Source organism: Parambassis ranga, chromosome 2, assembly GCF_900634625.1.
Source record: "Parambassis ranga chromosome 2, fParRan2.1, whole genome shotgun sequence".
Taxonomy (NCBI): Eukaryota; Metazoa; Chordata; class Actinopteri; family Ambassidae; genus Parambassis; species Parambassis ranga.
In genome coordinates, this window is record NC_041023.1 from 28461862 (window position 1) to 28481899 (window position 20038).

General features: G+C 41.0%; 1 protein-coding gene across 17 annotated transcripts in view; it reads left to right on the plus strand.

Moving 5' to 3' along the window:
* Positions 1-20038, plus strand: part of LOC114445680 (pleckstrin homology domain-containing family A member 5-like) — a 210827-nt gene that overhangs the window by 23416 nt on the left and 167373 nt on the right. Inside the window, exon 4 of one of the 17 annotated variants that reach the window (XM_028420914.1) lies at positions 1757-2298. The exons of the other annotated variants lie outside the window; for them this stretch is intronic. Within the exon in view, the coding sequence (XP_028276715.1) occupies positions 1757-1781 (25 nt within the window). The 3' untranslated portion in view covers positions 1782-2298. Of the gene's footprint in view, positions 1-1756; positions 2299-20038 lie in introns of those variants that run through there. 17 annotated transcript variants of the gene reach the window in all.

Consider the following 20038-nt stretch of genomic DNA (forward strand, 5'->3'; position numbering starts at 1 on the left):
AGATACTGACTGGTTCTGAGTCCCCAGACCGCCAATAAAGCAGAAACAAAATGCACATTTCAGGGTGGCCTTTTATTGTGGGCAGTTTGAGGTACACCTGTGCACTAATCATGATGTCAGATCAGCATCTTGATGTGGCACACCTGTGAGGTGGGATGGATTATCTCAGCAAAGCAGAAGTGCTCACTATCACACATTTAGACAGATTTGTGAACAATGTTTGAGGAATGGTAATATTGTGTATCTGGAATGAAGTTTAGATCTTCAAGTCCATCTCATGAAACATGGGAGCAAAAACAAAAGTGTTGCGTTTATATTTTTGTTGAGTGTATATATATATGGCAGCGGCAGGTCGTGGCAATAAACAATAATTATATATATATATATATATACAATATTAATTTATAATATATATATATATATATATTATTGTTTATTGCCACGACCTGCCGCTGGCATGTTTTGGATCTTGAAAAATGAGTTCGTTTAGGGGGCTGAGAGGGACCAAGTGTGAAAACACCCTTAAAATCTAGTGTTTCTGAAGGGTTTTTTTTTGTCGTTGTCCAACAGAAATGTTGATTGAACATTTTTTTTTTTTTTTTACATTTGTGGTGTTGTTGACCTACTGGTTCTGGTATTCCTACTGGTTGGGGCCCTTGTAATCTGGTTTTTAAATTGTATAGCTGACAGTGCTAATTAGCTATGTTGGTGGAACTGTTGGATAAATTGATTGAACTAAAGGGTCTCTCTGTTACCTATGCACTTGTTTTCTAAAATATTGTTTTGATAAACAGAAACATTGTTTTCTTGTATATTAAAAGAAAACCAAACAGAGACATTGTTTTAAGCCTGTTTGTCTGACAGGAGGATATCTGAAAAATGTGCATTACCAACAAATTTTGCCAAACTGACTGACCAAAAAAAAAAAAGTTGATTAATTTCTTGGTAGTGATCCCAGATCTGCGAGTTCCACCATTAAACAATTATTGATCAGGACCATAACTGTGAAACTAATGGAGATAGGAGAGGTTTTATTCTACAGTAATTTCTAAAAAAAGGGTGTTCGCAAAGTCAAGAAATCAATCTGACTTCAAATTAAGGCTGAATGAATGATTCGTTGGAAGGTGGAGAGTGCCACAAAGTTCATGGTGAAGCTGGGCTGCAGGATATTTAATATTCTGCCCGGACATGGAGTGGGCAAAACCCCCTTTGACCTGCTGCTCTGTGAAAATGATTTTCCCTTTATTCTAGTCGGTTGATCAGAGGCCTGCAGATGAGAGAGCATGTAGGGCGCTGATGCCCACAGGGAACCAAGCCGCTGAGTGAATCCAGGCTGTGATGCTACACTTCCTAAACTGGCTTGATTAGGTCAAAACAACCAGCAGTTGCTACCAATTTTTCACAATTTTTCTGATCAACAACTGGGTGTAAAATTGAAAACGCACCTTGAATTAATTCTACTTGTGGATCAGTATGCAGTTCCTTGCTTGCGGTCAGAGGCTTTACTAGTAGTATTAACGAGTATTTCACACTTGACTGTTGGTAATTAAGAGTGTCTGTTATCTCAAGTGATCTTGCTGATTAATGCTAGCTGCTAGCATTTTATCTGAGAACACTTTTCTGGGATTAAAACCTCACTGCTCCTTCACTGTCAGCCAGGGAGACACACAGTTTTCTTCAAAAGTAATGAAGCATTTATTCCCTAAAGGTCATTTATTGATGGTCCATGAGAAACTTTTTTTTAAATCTTTTTTAGAAGCAAACTTTGCCTGTTGGATTGAGGAGAGGAAGCCGGGCCAGCTGGATTGATTGCGCTGTGTGTTGCTGCTCAGCCATGGAGAAAGACACAGAGACAAGAGTCTCTGCAGAGAGACTGAAGGCTTCAAACTGAGTTTGATCAAATTGTTCCCGGATCAGCAAGCTTTCCTTTTGCCTCTTAAGTGCTTGAACTCTATGATTTACTTTGTCTAGACGTACCTCTGTCTGTGTTTCTGCTAGTCGTTCATACGGCAGCTTTATTTACTGTCAGACCTGTCAGCTGTTTGTGTACAGGCTAATTAGCGTCATATGCTGAAGTGTGAAAATGGATGCACAAAATAACATTGCTGTAGTAAGTTTCGGCAAGAAACCACATACTGTCATTCATTCAGTCATTATACATTATACATGTTTTAACCTTTACTATTCTTCCTACTTGCTAAAAAAGGGCATGCCAACTCTGTACCAGTTGCTGTATGTTGTTGTTGTTGTTGTGCTAATTTTTTTGGTGGCCCAGATATTTTTGATTGCTTTTCCCCCATCTATAGCTAGGGCTGTGCGATTTGACGATAAATGATCGTGAAGGATTTGAACGTATCGGCGATCTACCAGAACGGAGAGATCATTTTATCGTCCATAGAGCACGTTCTATTAATTGCAGTTCTATGTTCGCGCAGACACATGAGTTTTTTCACTCTTCCAACTCTCAGTGCGCTTAATGTGAACACGAACACAACCAGTGACAGCCTCCCTGTTAGGAAGCTACGGCTGAAAACGAAAAGAAAACGAAGCATCTGGTCCCTAAAAACTAACTCCACCTTTATGTTCGGTACTGTTTCTGCCGGCAGCAGCGGCGTGTCTTCTAAGCCTGTGTGTGTGCGCGCGACGTGTGTCGCAGTGGAAGGGCCACATGTATACGAATGTATTATAATGCTACGAGCGCGTACACGCCCACCTCTCTGAACATTACCAGCTCGTTATATTCAGGTTTGCTGCTGTTGTGCCGTCAGCAGCTCTTCTACGTGTGTGTGTGTGTGTGTGTGTAGTGGGAGGGCCGCATGTACATCAGATGCAGACAGAGGCAACAGCTAATGACGTCACCAAAACAATAACGCAGGCATTTGCTGAAGAAGCTCAATATAAAGACTCTAGTAAAAGGCGGACAGAGGTGACAGCAGCAGCTCCGTTTGTCCTTAGATATGATTCCTATTAAAGTTTGATCATGTGTTCTAAATCACATTGAACTTTAAGAGTTACTTAAGTCCCAATACTGTATTTATTGTTTAACCTTAGGAGGCTCACTTCAGTCTGTTTAAATGACTGTTGAATAATACTTTAGAGAATTACATTAGTCTTCGTTTTAACCTATTTGAAATAAAACTTTATGTGTTGTTCTGTAATTGTTATTTAAAATTTCATGTTTATTAAAAGCGAATACTGAGTGCACGTTATCAGAGTTGTTGTTTGCCTTTAAAATCTACTGAGTTTTTGAGAAGTTAAGGCTACCTGACGTCATTTACACAGAAACATGCAAATTAGTGTCAATGTAAAAACAAATCGTGATAAAATCGAGATCGTGATTTTATCATTAAAGAATCGTGATATAAAATTTTTGCCATATCGCCCACCCCTATCTATAGCTATATCTACTGTTTACCTGATGGGCCTCGCAAGGCTGTAGCCAAAGTTTTAGAAATACTGAGGTCCAGAAATAAATCTCTATATCATCATAAAAACAAACTAGCCAACAAGTCTGCCTTGGGAAGAGAAATGAAGATTCAAAGTTTATACAGCATTCTTCATTTCCCTGTTTGCTTTCTCTCTTTATTTTCGCTCCTGCCAATGTGAATTAAAAATTATTGAAATTATACACCTTTATTTATTTAATAGTTGTGATTGAGATATATATTTTGTTTTCTTCAACACGTTTCTAGTGTAGCTACAGTATTCTCTTCTCATCTCTCCTCTCTTTGTAAAGCTGAGCTCCAGCTCGACAGACTTTTCATTCTTTCTGTTACAGGAGGAACACTTTTGTGCAGACATCATATTGGCAGACAATGGTCCACTATAGCAGGATAATTACAATACTTTTTAAATAGTATAACTCCTTAATACTAGCTGACTGCTGTCAGTCAGAGTTAATCAGCCTTCATGGATGAAACCACACAGGTCAAATATTACTGTTCGTCAGACCTTTTGTTCACTCTATTATAATGCTACAAGCATGTCACGCCACCTCCCTGAACATTACAGGCTCGTTATCATACGTCATTCAGGTAAACGGCAAAACACGCATAGTAGCAATAATCCCTCGTAAACTGCGGATTCTGCTGTTCTGTCTGGGTGTGTGCGCAGTGAGAGGGCCGTACACACACGTTTCTTGTGAAGTATAAAAAGTGTGGGCCGAAAGAACTTTGTTCTTGTTCTCGTCACCTCAGGAACACAAACAGATCTCTCTGTTCTCGTAGAGTATGGAACAAGCTTTAGCACAAAGCATCAGCTCTGCACATAGTCGTCTTCTTTTTTCTGGATTTCCTGCGGTCTCAGTCTGACTGCAGCAGACACAATTTCAAACATACACACACGGGAGTCCCACCCTTCACTGTCTCTGATTGGTTTAGACCACATATGGGCCTGATGTGTGTCTGTTGTTGAACCACAGGGAGAGAGTTGTGGAGAATGTGTTTCCCTCTAACAGCTGGTCGCATCTGTGTGACCTCTGATATTTTTTGGTTGCACCATTAAGAAATTAGGTCGCACTCTAGAGCCCTGCAACTGGTCCCCTTAAACGTTCAAAACACAATTCTTGAGTCAAATATGTAAAATATCATGTAAATGTTTAGCCTAACTTGGAGGGCCACACTAGTGTGTAGGAATCCATACAAATCGATATTGGACATGAAAAACTGGTATCCTGCCATTCCTATGTCAAATGTAGCAGAAACCACATCAGTAGCCTTGTTGTAGCCAATCTTAATAAAACAGAATATGTGGGCAAGCAGTTGATAGGACACTCTATTCAAGTGTTTAGTTTAGATGAATAATTATCTTATCTCTCGAGTCTTCCTGATTTAAAAATAGATAAATAAATAAATAAATAAAATGTTGGTGCAGTAACATATTTAACCAACAGATGACGCTATTCAACCTCATCGCAGCTGAGTGTTAACCTGAGGGAGTTTTTTAACTTCACCTGGCTCTATGAATGACAGTGTGTTGAGCTGCTGATAGTGCAGCATGCAGCAACACTCATCACTGCATAAAGATCAAAAACTTCCAGAGCTACTATATCATCATGTAGGAACGTGGTGACGAAGCAGCAATAATTTGCTTGCTGATCTCGAAAATCATTCTTTTCTTGCTAAAATAACTAGCAGAATAGATACCGAATACTGAATAGAACTGAATATATATATATATATATATATCAGCAGTGTATATGTGTATACATATATGTGTGTATATATGTATACATATAAATATGTGTGTGTATGTACATACATACACACACATATGCATATATGCACTATAGAAATAGTTTGTATATATATATAAATTGTGACATATATATATATAGTGCCCGCATAGTTTTGCTTGTAAAGCAACACATCCACAGCTTCTTTTTCTTTGGTTTTCTCTTTATCACCTCTAAAACCTTGGTTCTTTTTGTTTTGTTTTGTTTTTTCCACTCGCACACGTCATCTTCCCACAGCCATTTACTACACGGTGACAGTACAATTCCAGGTGGAACAATAACACAGGGACATCCCAACCTCTCTGTCTCACAGACTCTCACATGGTGCAGAAGGTCAGGACTGAGAGAGTGTGCATGAGAAATTTCCCACATGAGTATGTTTTGTCTGCACACAGCAGGTCCTGTAAGAGGTTTTGTCTTGCCGTTGGTGTGAGAAAGTAGGGAGAAAAAAAAAACAATAGATGCGGCTAGATGTGTTATTGTGTTTAAAAATATGTATCTATTTATAAAAATATGTATTTATTTTTAAATGTTTTACATTTTAAAGACCAATCATGAATCACGGATGCAGGAAACTCGTGCTGATACAGCAACCGATTGTCACTTAAAGTGGCAATGCCCATAATTAGGCATCATTTTAAGTTTGCATAGAATTAAGAGTTATAATAACATTCAACAAAATTTATTTATTAGTAGTATTTTTTTTAAAGGTAGGGTAGGAGATTTTGAAAACTCAGTGAGAGTCAGCCAGATTTTGAAAGTAAACACACGCCCCGTTCTCTCGGAGCTCACCCCGAAGCCACGCCGACCAGGAGTCTGTGACTTCAGCCATCATGCACGTACCTCTCTGATGCGCACAGAGCAGGAAGAGAGTGACAACCAGCCAACTATACGCGCAGAGTCGCCTCGCAGGATTGGCTGAGGTTTTTAGCGTTTTATAGCTTCCACAGATGATTAATATTCTTCGTTTTAAAGCGAAACTGCCGAACTAATTGGTTGCTATCGGATTGTAAAGAGAAGTTACACTAATTTACCAAAAAGTGCATCAGAATGAAATCTCCCACCCTACCTTTAAATGGATTTGCTAACATGTACACCAGTTTATTTTTAGAGCCCTATTGAAACCCTATGGGTTATTATTAGGGCCAGAGCACCAAACGGTGTGAGAGCCCTATTGAAACCCAAGGGATTATTATTAGGGTCCGAGCACGAAACTTGCGACAGCCCTATTGAAACCCTAGGAATTATCCCCCCCCCGCCCCCCCCCCCCCGATCGCATCATTTTTGGAGGCCTTAACATACCCCAAAACTCACCAAACTTGGTAGAGAAATTCATTTGCCTGAAAAATTGGAAATTTACTGACTTTTGAAACACACATGGGAAAATGGCTCTATAATGACTGAATACAAAATCACTGTGTCCACTCAGGACACTATAGGGAATATACGCATTCCGAAACTCTTTCAAAAGTTTTACGGTATGGCAGGGCATGGCCTCAAAGTTGACCATTCACCATTACAAAGGAACTTGCTGTATTTTTTGCCCTAACGTGTAGCCCCTCTGGCCAGTTTGACACAGCAGCATTAAAATTGGCAAACATATGTATCACCCCAAGATGCACAAAAAAGTCTCTTGGACTCCCCCTCCAAACCCAACAGGAAGTCTGCCATTTTGACTTTTGTGGCCATTTTATTGCCTATTTGTGACCCTGCTACAAAACTTTTCATGCCTCGCATACTTCATCCAATTGAGCTGAAATTCACTGTGTCCACTCAGGACACCATAGGGAATAGACGCATTCCAAAACTCTTTCAAAAGCTTTACGGTGTGGCGGGGAAGTGGCTTCAAAGTTGACCATTCGCTCTATTTTCTGCAGTACCACCAACATACTTCATGCAATGTGGAAAAAATCTTACACTACTGCTATGGATCCGAGTCTGAACAGATATATATGCTAATAGGATGATACCATCACAGCGCCACCTACTGGCAGCATGAAATTTCTGTTACATGTAAACATGTTTTTGTTGTACGTCTTTGAAAATGAGAGGAGAGCATAGGAGAGGGGATAGCGATGGCCCCGCAGATTGCAAGGTGTGCGATGGCCCGCAATGCTGCTTGCAGCTTTAATTTTTATTTGTTTTATGTATAAACAAATATTAACACACCAGCTCTCCTCAGGAGCTGAGAGGCAGTGTGGGTTTTTTTTTTTGCTGGCAGGAAAAAGGTGTATCCGTGCCAACTGTCTGCTGCTCCTGCTGCGGCGCTTCGGGTCCTGTAAACCAGGCATACGGAGCCGGGGTTCTCCGGGTCATTGTTACACTGCATCCAGCTGTTGGCGACTGATTACAAATGGATAAAGTTTAACTCGTGATCTGCGCAGCTTAATTACACCCGTCATTCTCTCATGCACACACACAGGTGTTGTTGGTTAATGGGGGGCGTCAGTGTTGTTGGTCCTCCTCCTCCTGCAAAATGGCGTACCGAGGTCTTAGTCTACACTCTGTGTAAGGTACATCCTTTCTGATCAAAGCTCAGATGATTTGACCTCGGTGTTGCTGATTAGTCTTTGTGACAGTTAATACAGTACATAGACCCTGAGAAAAGAGGAGAGAATAATCCCAGCTGAAGCAGCCTCAATCAGTAATGATAGAGAGATTACTTTGAACAACCTCTCCTGGGATCCTCTTATTGTTTCCCATGTCTGGCTGTCATGCTTCCTTTTTTTTTTTTAAATGTATCATCCTTACACATGTTCTGTGTGTGTGTGTGTGTGTGTGTGTGTGTGAGCGACCCCAGTAAGGAGGTCACAAGGGAGGAAAAAAAAACACACACACAAACACACACACTGAGTAAACAGATAAGATGAAGCCAATAGAAACCTGAAAAATTATAATTGTAATATAGTCGCATTGCAGGCCCTCATACACCTTGCGATCCTTGGGGCCATCGCAGTCTCCTCTCTGCTCTCGCCTCCTATGCTCTCCTCTCTTCTCATTTACAGAGTACAACAAACACATGTTTACAAGACAAAGTTTTTGCTACCAGTAGGTGGCGCTATGACCGTGTCATCAAATTTACATATATATCTGTTCAGACTCGGGTCCATAGCAGTACTGTAAGATTTTGTCCACGTTACATGAAGTATGTTGGTGGTACTGCAGAAAATAGTAGTAATGGCGAATGGTCAACTTTGAGGCTACGCCCCTGCCACACTGTTACACTTTTGAAAGAGTTTTGGAATGCGTCTATTCCCTATGGTGTCCTGAGTGGACACAGTGAATTTCAGCTCAATCGGATGAAGTATGCAAGGCGTGAAAAGTTTTGTAGGAGGGTCACAAATCGCCAAAAATAACCACAAAATTCAAAATGGTGGACTTCCTGTTGGGTTTGGAGGGGGAGGTCAAGAGAATTTTTTGTGCGTCTTGGGGTGATACATATGTGTGCCAATTTTCATGTTCCTGTGTTAAACTGGCCAGAGGGGCTACGCGTTAGAGCCATTTTCCTATGTGCGTTTCAAAGTACTGTCTCCATTCCTGTTCACGCTCTATACATCGTACTTCAGACACTGCTCACAGTCCTGCCACCTGCAGAAGTTCTCGGATGACTCTGCCATTGTGGGCTGTACCAGCAGAGGTCGGGAGGCGGAGTATATGAGTGTGGTGGACAGTTTTGTGGAGTGGTGCGGACAGAACCACCTGCAGCTGAATGTCACAAAGACAAGAGAGCTGGTGGTGGACTTCAGGAAGCACCAGACACTCCCAAACCCGGTCAGCATCAAGGGTACCAACTTGGACATTGTGGACAGCTACAAATACCTGGGTGTCCACATTGACCACAAACTGGACTGGTCCACAAATGCAGAGGCAATATACAGGAAGGGACAGAGTCGCCTGTATCTACTGAGGAGACTCAGGTCCTTTAACGTCTGCCAGACCATGCTGCAGATGTTTTACCACTCGGTGGTCTCCAGCGTCATCTTCTACGCTGTAGTGTGCTGGGGCAGCAGGATGAAGACGGCCGACACCAACAGACTCAACAAGCTCATCAGGAAGGCTGGCTCGGTACTGGGAGTGGAGCTGGAGTCTGTGGTGGAGGTGACAGAGAGGAGGATACTGAGGAAACTCCTCAGTATTCGTAACAACACGTCTCACCCCCTGCATGACACACTGCTGTCCTACAGGAGCACATTCAGTGGTAGACTGAGACTACCGAGGAGCAGCACAGAACGCCACAGGAGGTCCTTCCTGCCAGTGGCCATCAGACTGTATAACTCCTCCCCTTTCTGTAGGGAGAGGAGCTAGATGATCATGTCAGGCATCACTGTCATTCCCTCCACTTGTCTATATTTATGTTTACTTAGCACCTTACATCTCCATATTTGTATCCATGTATCATATATTGTGCTCATACTGCGTACTGTACTCTTATTTTGGATTATAGTGACACTTATACTCTTATACTCTGCACTTAACTGCATTTAATGTAACTTGATACCTCTGGCACAAGAATTTCCTTCGGGATGAATAAAATTTTATCTTATCTTATCTTATCTTAAAAGAGTTTTGGGGCCTTCAAAAATGCGATCATTGAGGGGGAAATAAAAATGAAAAAAAAATAATAATCCCTAGGGTTTCAATAGGGCTCTTGCACCGCTCGGTGCTCGGGCCCTAAAAATGCTGCACATCTACACAAGGAGGAGAGGAAAGGCCTTCAGAGCCCTGTCTGTTAGTTCAGCCCAGACACACTGAATGATGAAGAAACTGTTTTGTCACCTTGTAATAAGTGTCTGGATGAGTGTGCATCTCCAGCTGGGGATTATCCTCCCATAAGACCAGAGTTAGGTCCATACTGATACTATGCAGGGATGTACCAGTGCGTCAAAGATGTCCGCTGAGATGGAAATGTAAGTCAAGCTTTTAACATCCCTCCCGTAATGCACACAGTGATTGACAGGTTTTGTCTTTCATTGTTTCTCATTGAGAAAAACTGCAATCACTGTTCATCGGGTGCATCTGGGTGCTCAGCTCTTCTGGAATGAGGAGCGAGCTTGGCTGGTGTGTTTTTTCTGAGACCATAAATGTTAGTATCATGTCCAGAATTGGGTCATTTGAAAAGCTGTTTAAAATATTGCCTATGATAAGAGTGTAGAATGGAGGAATGCCTATGATAAGAGTGTAGAATGGAGGCTAAGTAACAGAAGCTTGTGAGTTTTGGAAGTCTGAAAATCTTGAGTTGCAGTGGTTAGCACTGTCACCATAGGATAATGGATTCTCTGTTGTCGCATTAAGGCCGCATTAAAAAAAGGGTTTCAAATATTCCAAAAAAGTACAACTGGTCCAATCGTCTCAATCTTTATTAATAACATGTCATAATAGGGATGCAAATTATTGATTAATTCAATAATCGTTAGTTGAATGACCTTATCGATCGAATTGATAAGAGGTGATTTTTCTGGGCCTGAATTTCCCTCAGTTTCACTAAGACTAAAATCTAAACATTGTTTACTAAATAAACTGCATGTCATATTCCTTAATGAGTGATTTGCTGTACCATTGGGAATACAGTACAGACAATGACATTTATGTAGGCTAGTATAACAAAATCTATTGTGAATAGAAATTAAATAAAATATGTCCAGCTGCTTTAACATGAAAAGAAGTTGCTCACTGGCTCCTCACACAGACACATGTCCAGGAGTCAGGCGTGTGCGCAGCTTGTTTACAGTGAGGGCAGCTACCGAGAACATTTGTTCCATTCAACTAGCATCCTGATTAAAAAGAAAGAAAGAAACTCCAAGTACTTCATGTGACCTGCGTATTCACAGCGAGCACAAATGGAAATGCTGATTAACACGCGGCAGTCTCCTAGTTTGATCCATTCTGGGACTATATTCTGACGGAGCACTGCTACATGCGCATTGAGATCACGCCGCACCTGAAAACACACACCGTCAACATACCAGCATGGCTAGGCTGCTGAGAACTGTCCAACAGACAGCGCGTCGCTTGGCAGTTTTCAATGCGGGGGGCGGAACTCCTCTACAGCGGAGAAATGCGCGAGCATGCAGAGACAGAAACGACACGCCGAGCAGAACGGATGCTGCCACTCCTCAAAAAAAAAAAATCTAACTAAATATCAGAGAAATACTGACGGGGCAATTAATGATAAAAATAAAATGTACAGGACAAGCCTCAGTAAATAAGTGCGTGTGAGAAAAATGTGCGGGCCGCACTAACACTAAACTTTGATGTCAAGTGGGGGGCCACAAAATATCGGCTCGCAGGCCGCAAATGGCCCGCTACTTTGAGACCCCTGCTCTACACCAACATGTCAGATGGCTCATCCTGGTTTCGAACCCAGGACCTCTCGCACATGAACATGACGTCCTTACATGACAGCGCAGAGAAGCAAGCGAGAGAGAGAGCGAGAGTAAGAGAGAGAGAGAGAGATAGCTATAGTCACATGTGTGACCTGTTTCCTTAGAAGAGCACGACTTCTTTCAGTCTTTAGAGGACTGAGCCAGAGCAACAGTTTGCTGCCGCTGTCTGAGCTTACATTTATAATTTTAATTTATTGTTTCCATTAGAAAAACTTGGCACTGGAAAACGTGACTGGCAGGTTTTCAGTTTACCGGACAAATGTTTTTATTATCAGAATTTATGCAGCTTAAAATGTTCAATGATATGCAGGATATATAAGAATGATATCAAAGGTTATGAATTAGAATCTTTTAATGAAAAGCAGGCTATAGGCTGATCAAATAGTGCCATGTGTAACTTCTATATTACTGAACGCTGCACTCTTAACATGACTGGCTCAGGTCAGTTTTCAACGCCAGCTTGAAATTTTAAAAAAATCTGTTCGATATATGCATTTTTAAATATCCTGTGTGTGCAATAAAAATAGATTAACTGAAAAAGATGGCTTGACATGTTTCAGGCAGTTTATAATGCATTTTTCCTGCAGTGAATTGTAGGCTACAGCAGCTGAATTACAATCAAACGCGTGCGGTGTCTGCAACTTGCAATGCGTATTATATGCGCCAATATGCGCTGTTTTGATGCAGTTCTGCAGACACACCCCTCTCTCTCTGCATGCACACTGGAGAAGGGACCATGTAAGCTCTCTTGGCCAGTTTAGCCCACTCAGGGTAGATTTAGCTGAAATCTAATGAGGAATTTGCTGTTGAGAAGTTCAAGCCTCTAGTCAGGGAGAAGCAATGGCATCTTGTTGCGCATTTGTGGCATATGGCTGTAGCTACCTGTGTGTGGATATGCTTTTTAGGAGCCTTGTCAGGAAGTGAGGTCAAGAGAGGTCACAGGAAACACTGTTTCCCGTACAGAAACATTTGTCTGTAAGTCTGTCCTGTTTTAACCCTCTTGTGTTTTTTTTTTCCAGAGCAGGACCCCTTTTTACTCTGCTGTGGGTGTGCCTGTGTGTTTTCAGCTCGCGGTGCAGTGGTTCCGTTGTCTGTACGGCCCGGCTGCCTTTAACCTTGGCAGGCTGTGTTGTCCTAAAACTTTTTCTGTCTGACTTTCTGCTTCCGAGCATCCTCTAACAAGTTACCCAGCGTTCTAACACTTCTCAGAGCCCAGGAGCTGAGTAAACATATAAAAAGACCTTGTCCTTGTTGTTCACACGAACCTCAAGCGCCCATTTAACAATAATTCCCCTGGATATGAGCAGGGGATGGATGGATCTTGGTGTTTATTTTTGTCTTTTAACAGCACAGAAAAAAATTAATAATAAATGATATGCCTCATCTGAAGCGTTTTTCCAGCTGAAAAAATATCTTTTGAATGCGTGATGTCAGTATAGTAATAATATGTGTAATAATATGTGTCTCTGACGAGATTATAATAGAATCCACATGCTGCTTTGTGAATATTTGTATATTTTTTTGTGGCTGCAGGGGATTTGTCACAATCAAAGAATTAGATAATGTCACCTTTCATCATGATCTACAGAATTTCAACTTTATAAAGGTCCCTGAATGCACCGTTATTGTTTTTGTATCTTATTAACCAGTTTTTATTCTACTTAACAAATCCTGTTCTGTTTGTTTAACCCTATACAATCCAGTTTTTATTTTAATGAGTTTTATTCCATTGTATCTAACTACTCATTGACTCATTCTAGTTTGTGATTTCTTATATCATGAAGCACTTATTATTATTACTCTGATTACAAATAATGGGCAGATCAGATTGTATAGCGGCCTAACAGTTTATCATGTCCCATCAGAGCTTTGGGTAGATTAATAATCTTAATGATCTACCTTTAATACCCTCATAAAATATTACTCCACAGCGATCCTCACCTCAGTAAAAGATTTTTTTTTTTTTTTTTTTTTTTTTTTTTTAATGACACGCTGTATGAAAGAATACATGATAGGTCTTGAGGCATTTAGTCTGGTGAGCGCTGGGAATGAGTCCTGGGGCTTGTCTGCTTCCGTGAGCCCGCAGACGAGCCAAATCCAGCCTGACATATTTACCCAAACACCGTTCACAGGAAAAGCCAGTGCCGCAGGACAAATTGCATTTGAGCATACCATGCAGCCTCCTTCTGCCATCCAGCAGCAGGATGTTAAGTATGAAGATCAGAACACTTTTTTGTGAGGGGAGAAATTTCTTGTTCGTGGAGTACGCCACCTTCCTGACATCTCAGGCGTGCACACAGCCTTGTAGGACCTGTTCACTAAAGATCCTTGCAGGTAGTGTGCTTGTTGTTGTCTACACACAAGTTCAAAGGTCTTCCTCTCCCTTCCCCCCTGTCCCTGTTAAGGTCAGATTTAAATACTGGCCGGATGTCCCTGAAATTTGCTCTAAATTTTCACCCTTCTAAGATGATAGTTGTCGGTGATGACGACTCCCTGACCAGCAGTTTCAGAGTTAATTACCATCATGACACATGTCTCTGCTGTACTGAGCTATGTGCTGCTTTTGTGGTGACTGACAAACATTAAAAAAACTATCCAGGGTAGAAAGGATGTGATGGGACATGTTGACTTTTTCTGCAATTATTCAAATCGGTCTCCTTATCAAGCGTCAATGCAGAAGAAGCCAGAAACAGAAACAGATCCAGGTCCTGGCTTCTGAGATGTTATCCCCCAACCTTTCCTTGAAGCACTTTTCTATCAGTCCACAGTAGCCTGACATACTTCAGTGGCCATTTGGAATTTATTCGTTCCTTATCAGGCAGAAGATCATATTGTAGAAAGGCTGGGCTTTTTTTGTTACAATTTTCTGCTTTTTTGTTTTTTTGGTCCTTTTATTTTGAAATCTGTTTTTACATTAAAACTTTTGTACCCTATCTTGTGTTTGAGCCCTATTCCTGCACATTATCTTTGGTGTTGCTTCTGATGGCAGATGAGCACCTCACATTGCATTGGTGTGGGTGTACAAATATGTGACAAGACAGGGTTTTCATATTGTATAAAAAAAACTCCCAGGACCTGCAAAAACGTGCTCGTAGCTGCAGGCTGACTATTCAATAACATTCTGCTGATCAAGCACTGCTTAGTCAACAAGGATGAGGATGACACACACATTTATACACAGATGTTGTTCATAATCATCCTGGCGCTCAATAACAGTGTGTGTGTGTGTGAATGATGAAGAGTCAGCAGCACCTTAGGTGTGTTATTAACAGATGCTGTCACAGCCGTGTGTCATCAGGCTGAAGCAGGCAGTGCGACAGCCGGAGCATGTGTGTCCTGATCCCTGATGTAACATTACTGGGAAAGGAAATGTACTAATTCCACCAACTGGCTGCTTCGCCGCAGGGTTTATGCAAGAGCTGCTTTGTCTGTGTTTGCAGTAGAAAAAAAAAAGTCATCTGTGTGTGGGTTGCTGACCTTCAAAGTGTTAAGGTTGGAAATCAGAAAATATGACAGCTGGAGCTCTTATAAGGACAGATGAGAAGCTGGGTTAGAGATAAATGATTAGTTTGTTTCCTATTTTGACTAAAATGTTGAAGAATCAGTTTGCTGAAGTATTGTGGATAATAGCCAGAATGCCACCAATGCATCTCCCCAGTGTGAAAAGGTCAGCTTAAACAGTTTGTGGTCGTGACAGTGTTGCAAGTATCGTGACTTCGTTTACATGCACAACATAATCTGATTAAGGTCCTTATTCTGGTTAAGGCAATAATCTGAATAAAGCCTTTACATGCACTGCAGCTACAGGAATTATTTTTATATATATACACCCACACACATTTTAATTTGTACTTTTGACTGTGAGATTTGAATATGCTATGATGCTATAATATTCACATGCACACTGATACAATATTATATATATATATTGTATATATAAGTAAAGCGTGATGCACAAGCAGTTATATTATTTGGCATATGCATGCTGCAGCATGTTAACATTGACTGATTAATTGATAAATTTAGGACCCAGCTGTTTTTTTGGATTTTTTATTTTTTTTAATAACTTAAGGTGAATTTTATATCTAGCAACGTTTTCAACTCCATATTGATTGCTGTCTCCTGGAGTTTGTCCTGGAGTAGTGATGTTGTTTTGTTTACAGATGCAGATTGGAGAGATAATTGCCATATATCGTGAGGGTCATTCAAGAAACCAAAGTTGCTACTGCCGTAAAATGACGTGAAAATACTACAGTGTGATTAATGTTTGCATGCTGTAATAATGTGACTAAGACCGGCATCCTCATGCACATGTCTTAATTCGATTAAGGCATTTACTCCGAATATGATCTTATTCATGCTATGCTAATTAGAAGACAGAGTTTACATGGCAGCGGCTTAGTCAGAATATGCCCTTATTTGGGATGAAATCAGATTATTGCTGGGCATGCAAGGGTAGTCAGCGACACAATGATTAGACTTGACCAGATCCCAGGCTTCACCCCGCCCTGCAGGGACAGGCCGCAGATCCTATACAGGATGCTAATGATATACAGTGTGAGGAGCACAACTACAAAAAAAAACTGTTTTTTTTTTCAGAATTTAAAGTCGAACTTTTTTCCCTCTTGGAAATAAGTTTTTATTAATTAGAAATTAAAACTTTTTAATTGAATTGAGTTTTTTTTATTTTCAAAAGTTTTTTTTTAATTGAAATATGGATTTCAAAGTCAGACTCTCTGACTCAAAGAAGTTTGAGTTTAAAGTGTGAATTATGAGATTTTTTTTCTTACAAAATTTTAAATCGAAGTCAGGATTTTGACTTTAAGTTTATGGTTATGGAGTTTAAAGTCAGTTTTTCTATAGAAAGATTAATTTAGTGTTAATTAAAATAGTGATAAGAACCTCTAAGAAAAGCTTTAACTTCTCGCTTTAACTTTTTTACAGACAGATGTTGCGTTTGAGTGCAGCTGCTATCCACAAATATTTCAGCCTAAATTATATGGAAAGATTGGTTAAAGTTGAATGGGGCATTGAAGTTGGCATTTTTACTGTTTGTCTCATTATTATGAGCTAATTGATCATTTTTTAGAAAATACATGTTCATGTGTGGTAAACATGTCTGGTGTTAATGATACTTTTTCCGTGTGCGTGCGCAGCATTCAGATCGTACTTGTTTGTGTTCGTGAGCCAAATACTAACAGATGTTAACAAAGTTCATGAAGCTGGCTGGTTGTCAAGTGTGTCAAATGTTTTCCTAACACACACACACACACACACACACATTCATTAGTAAACTCTTTTAAACTAGCTTTCAGTAATTCCCTAAATGTCCCATCTGGCTCCCCTGCAGCGTCTGCCACTTTTAGCACCCTGCAGCGTGTTAACAGTGTGTTACAGTGTGTGTTAACAGTGTGCAGCTATGCTCGCATGCATGCACGGCCTGATTGGTCGCAGCACAACTCGGTGCAAGGCATAGTGTGATTAATGCCCACTGGCTAGGTGACGGGGAAAAAAGGTAGAGTTTTTTTTGCTGCGTTGGCTGTGCTTCCCTCTGCCATCTGCTCGCACTCACTCTTCCCACTTTCCTTGCTCAGATAGATGGATGGAGTCACAGAGAGGTATAAAACACTGGGCGTTGCTGGTGCTCTCCCGATGTGTGTGTGTGTGTGTGTGTGTTGGGGTAGTTTTAGCATGGACAAAAGTGACGTGTCCCCACCGATGTCCAGCAATTACTAAATCATCCCCACCAATCATTTGATCCCCTCCAAAAAAAGAAAATACAGATTCTCATTGGGTGCAGGAAGGGTTAAATTCCATTATTCTCTAGCATCCTACCAATAGCTATCCTCCTGTCGTTGGTCCCACCCAAAGCCCTTGATATTCTGATTCTGATTGGGTTAATATCAAGGTCTGTGGTCCTACAATAAAAACACATACTATGGCCATGTGATTGGCTGTACCTTTCCCTGCTGTCACAGATGGGTGCAGGAAGGGTTAAATTTCTGGCGTTTGTTTTATCAAATGTAAGTTCTTGTAACCTTAATTAGTCCGTCATTCAGTACAGTAGATTTAAAGGGTTTTTGGGCTTGGCAATTAATACAGATGTGTCTGCATGAGCAGATGTGTAAACAGCGCGTCAAACAGAGCAGTGTGATGCTGCTTTTCTGCACGATTTCAAAGCACAGGCCGACGTCGCACGGCTGCAGGCTTGTACCTCTGTAGTCATACTGTTTTCTATGGAGCCTTTCTTCATATTGTTTTTATTTATTTTTTTATTGATTTGTTTTTTTCCCCACCCACCACAACTGAATCTAAGCTAAGAAAAATAGTGATAATTAATTATCACTTTATTCTCTTTAGTCTCTGTGTCTCTGTGCACTGTTTTAAGTTAGTGTAGTCAAAAGTCAAAGAATTGCATTTGTTTTTTTTATTTGGTCTACTACTTTTCTTTGTTTTTTACAGTGTAAGATGCATTATGCTTTTAATAAATAATACAAATGATTTATTACTGTAAATGCCCCCATAGCATCCTGCTGCTGCATGCAGCCCTGCAGCCTCCTCCTCATCTCCCTTCCTCTCTGCCCCCACCCCACCCCATCTGGATCGTGTACTAGGCTGCAGGCAGGATGAATAGGTAATCTACAAGTGAGGCTGCCCGGGATTACAATGATGGAGGGGGGGGGGGTTGCAAGCTCATGAAATTCTATCAATCCACGCCGGTAGCTGCCGGCTCTTTCTCACCACACGCTAATGTTCTCAATCTGGGTTTGAGGAGCTGAGCTCAAGGCCGCCAATCCCCTTTTTCATTGTGTGTGTGTGTGTGTGTGCATAGAACAAACAAATGAATAGGATTTCTGAGGTGAGCCTGCTGCTCGGGAGTCAATAGGAAGCTTATGTTTGGTTTATGATTATGAATTTAAACAGGCTTGTAGAAAGTGTGTGTCCTTCTGTGTGTGTGTGTGTGTAGGTTTGGTGTCAAAACTTTTACTCCCGGTTACATACACAAAAGCTCTACATCTCACACACACACTAAGTGGATGATGTGCAGCCAGTGTTATGGAGCATTGTGTTCTCTGCTACAGAGTGTGTGCCCCCCCTGCTGCAGAATAAAGCCATAAATCGGATGAAGTTATCTTGGCAGTGTTGCGCCGGTGCTGTCCCTCTGGGCTCAAAAGATACTGCCGTGTTTGTGTGTATGAGCGGCGCTTCACACTTATTGATTATGTTTATGCCGTTTCCGCTTTAATTGACAGACAGTACTTACAAGTAAAGACTGAGGGAGCTGGAGACACTGATCATTTTTTCAGTTTTCAGCCGAGAGGGCTCCCAATGTCAGCTTCTTACCTGTATAAAATACACCTGGGAGTAGAAATCTTGCTGACTGATATGAGATCTCAGGAGAGATCATATTTCTCAGAGAGATAGGAGAGATTTCATTTCATTTCAATTATTTCATTCATGAAAATGATCTTTGTTAGTGGGCAATTTACTTATTTTTTCTCTAGCTGTATGCTATATCACCCTGCCTGAATAGAAAGCAAAAGCATGATGGGAACTGCAGTCTGACAGAGCTCTGATCATCGACCTGAACGGTCAGCTTTAGTTAACACATTAATTCATTCTGTTTCTTCTTCTGTAATAGAATCCCAGCTGTGTAAAGTGCTTTGTGTCTGTGCTTCATGCAACATTCATGATATGTTTTGCACTGCATGAAAACAAGTGGCTGGTCATTCTGCAGTCTACGCACGCAACGCAGCGGCGGGCAGAGGAGCGCACTGTTAAAATATTTAGAAGCCGCTCCCATCTACATTACCCACACAGGTGTCTGCAGAGCGAATGCACGAAATGATAGCATGTGTTAATGCACGTGCATGTGAGCAATCGGTCATGTTTATAGCATCTAATTAACAGCCTTGCAGCATACACACACATACTCAAATGAGCAGTCTGAGAACGATCAGTGTTTCAGTTGCAGCCTTGCACATCCTAATTTTTGCTATAATACTGCACGTGTAGCGCATGCTAATCCGTTCATAATCTGTGACTGAGCATTTCAAATCCTGTCATATCTCATCTCAGTACAGATTAACAACGTTCACACACTCGGTCTGAGTTACAAAAAAAAAACTGCTGTTCACTGCTGCAGGGAAGAGGTGATTTCTGTCACCTTGTGTAAATTATTCTAACAAGGACAGCGTTAGTGACAAAGTGCAAGGACCAGCGGATTCTGTAGCACATACTGGATCTGATTCAATGCTGGCAAAAAATCTCTGGATTAAAGTTGTTTCATTATGTGAACCATTCAAAGCTCTTATTGATTATTTTTTTAAGAGCTGAAATAATGTCCTCTTTACATTCCTCTTCAGCTCCTGTGAAATTAACCCCAACCTGCTCTGCTAAAGTTAGCTGTTCCTGAACACTT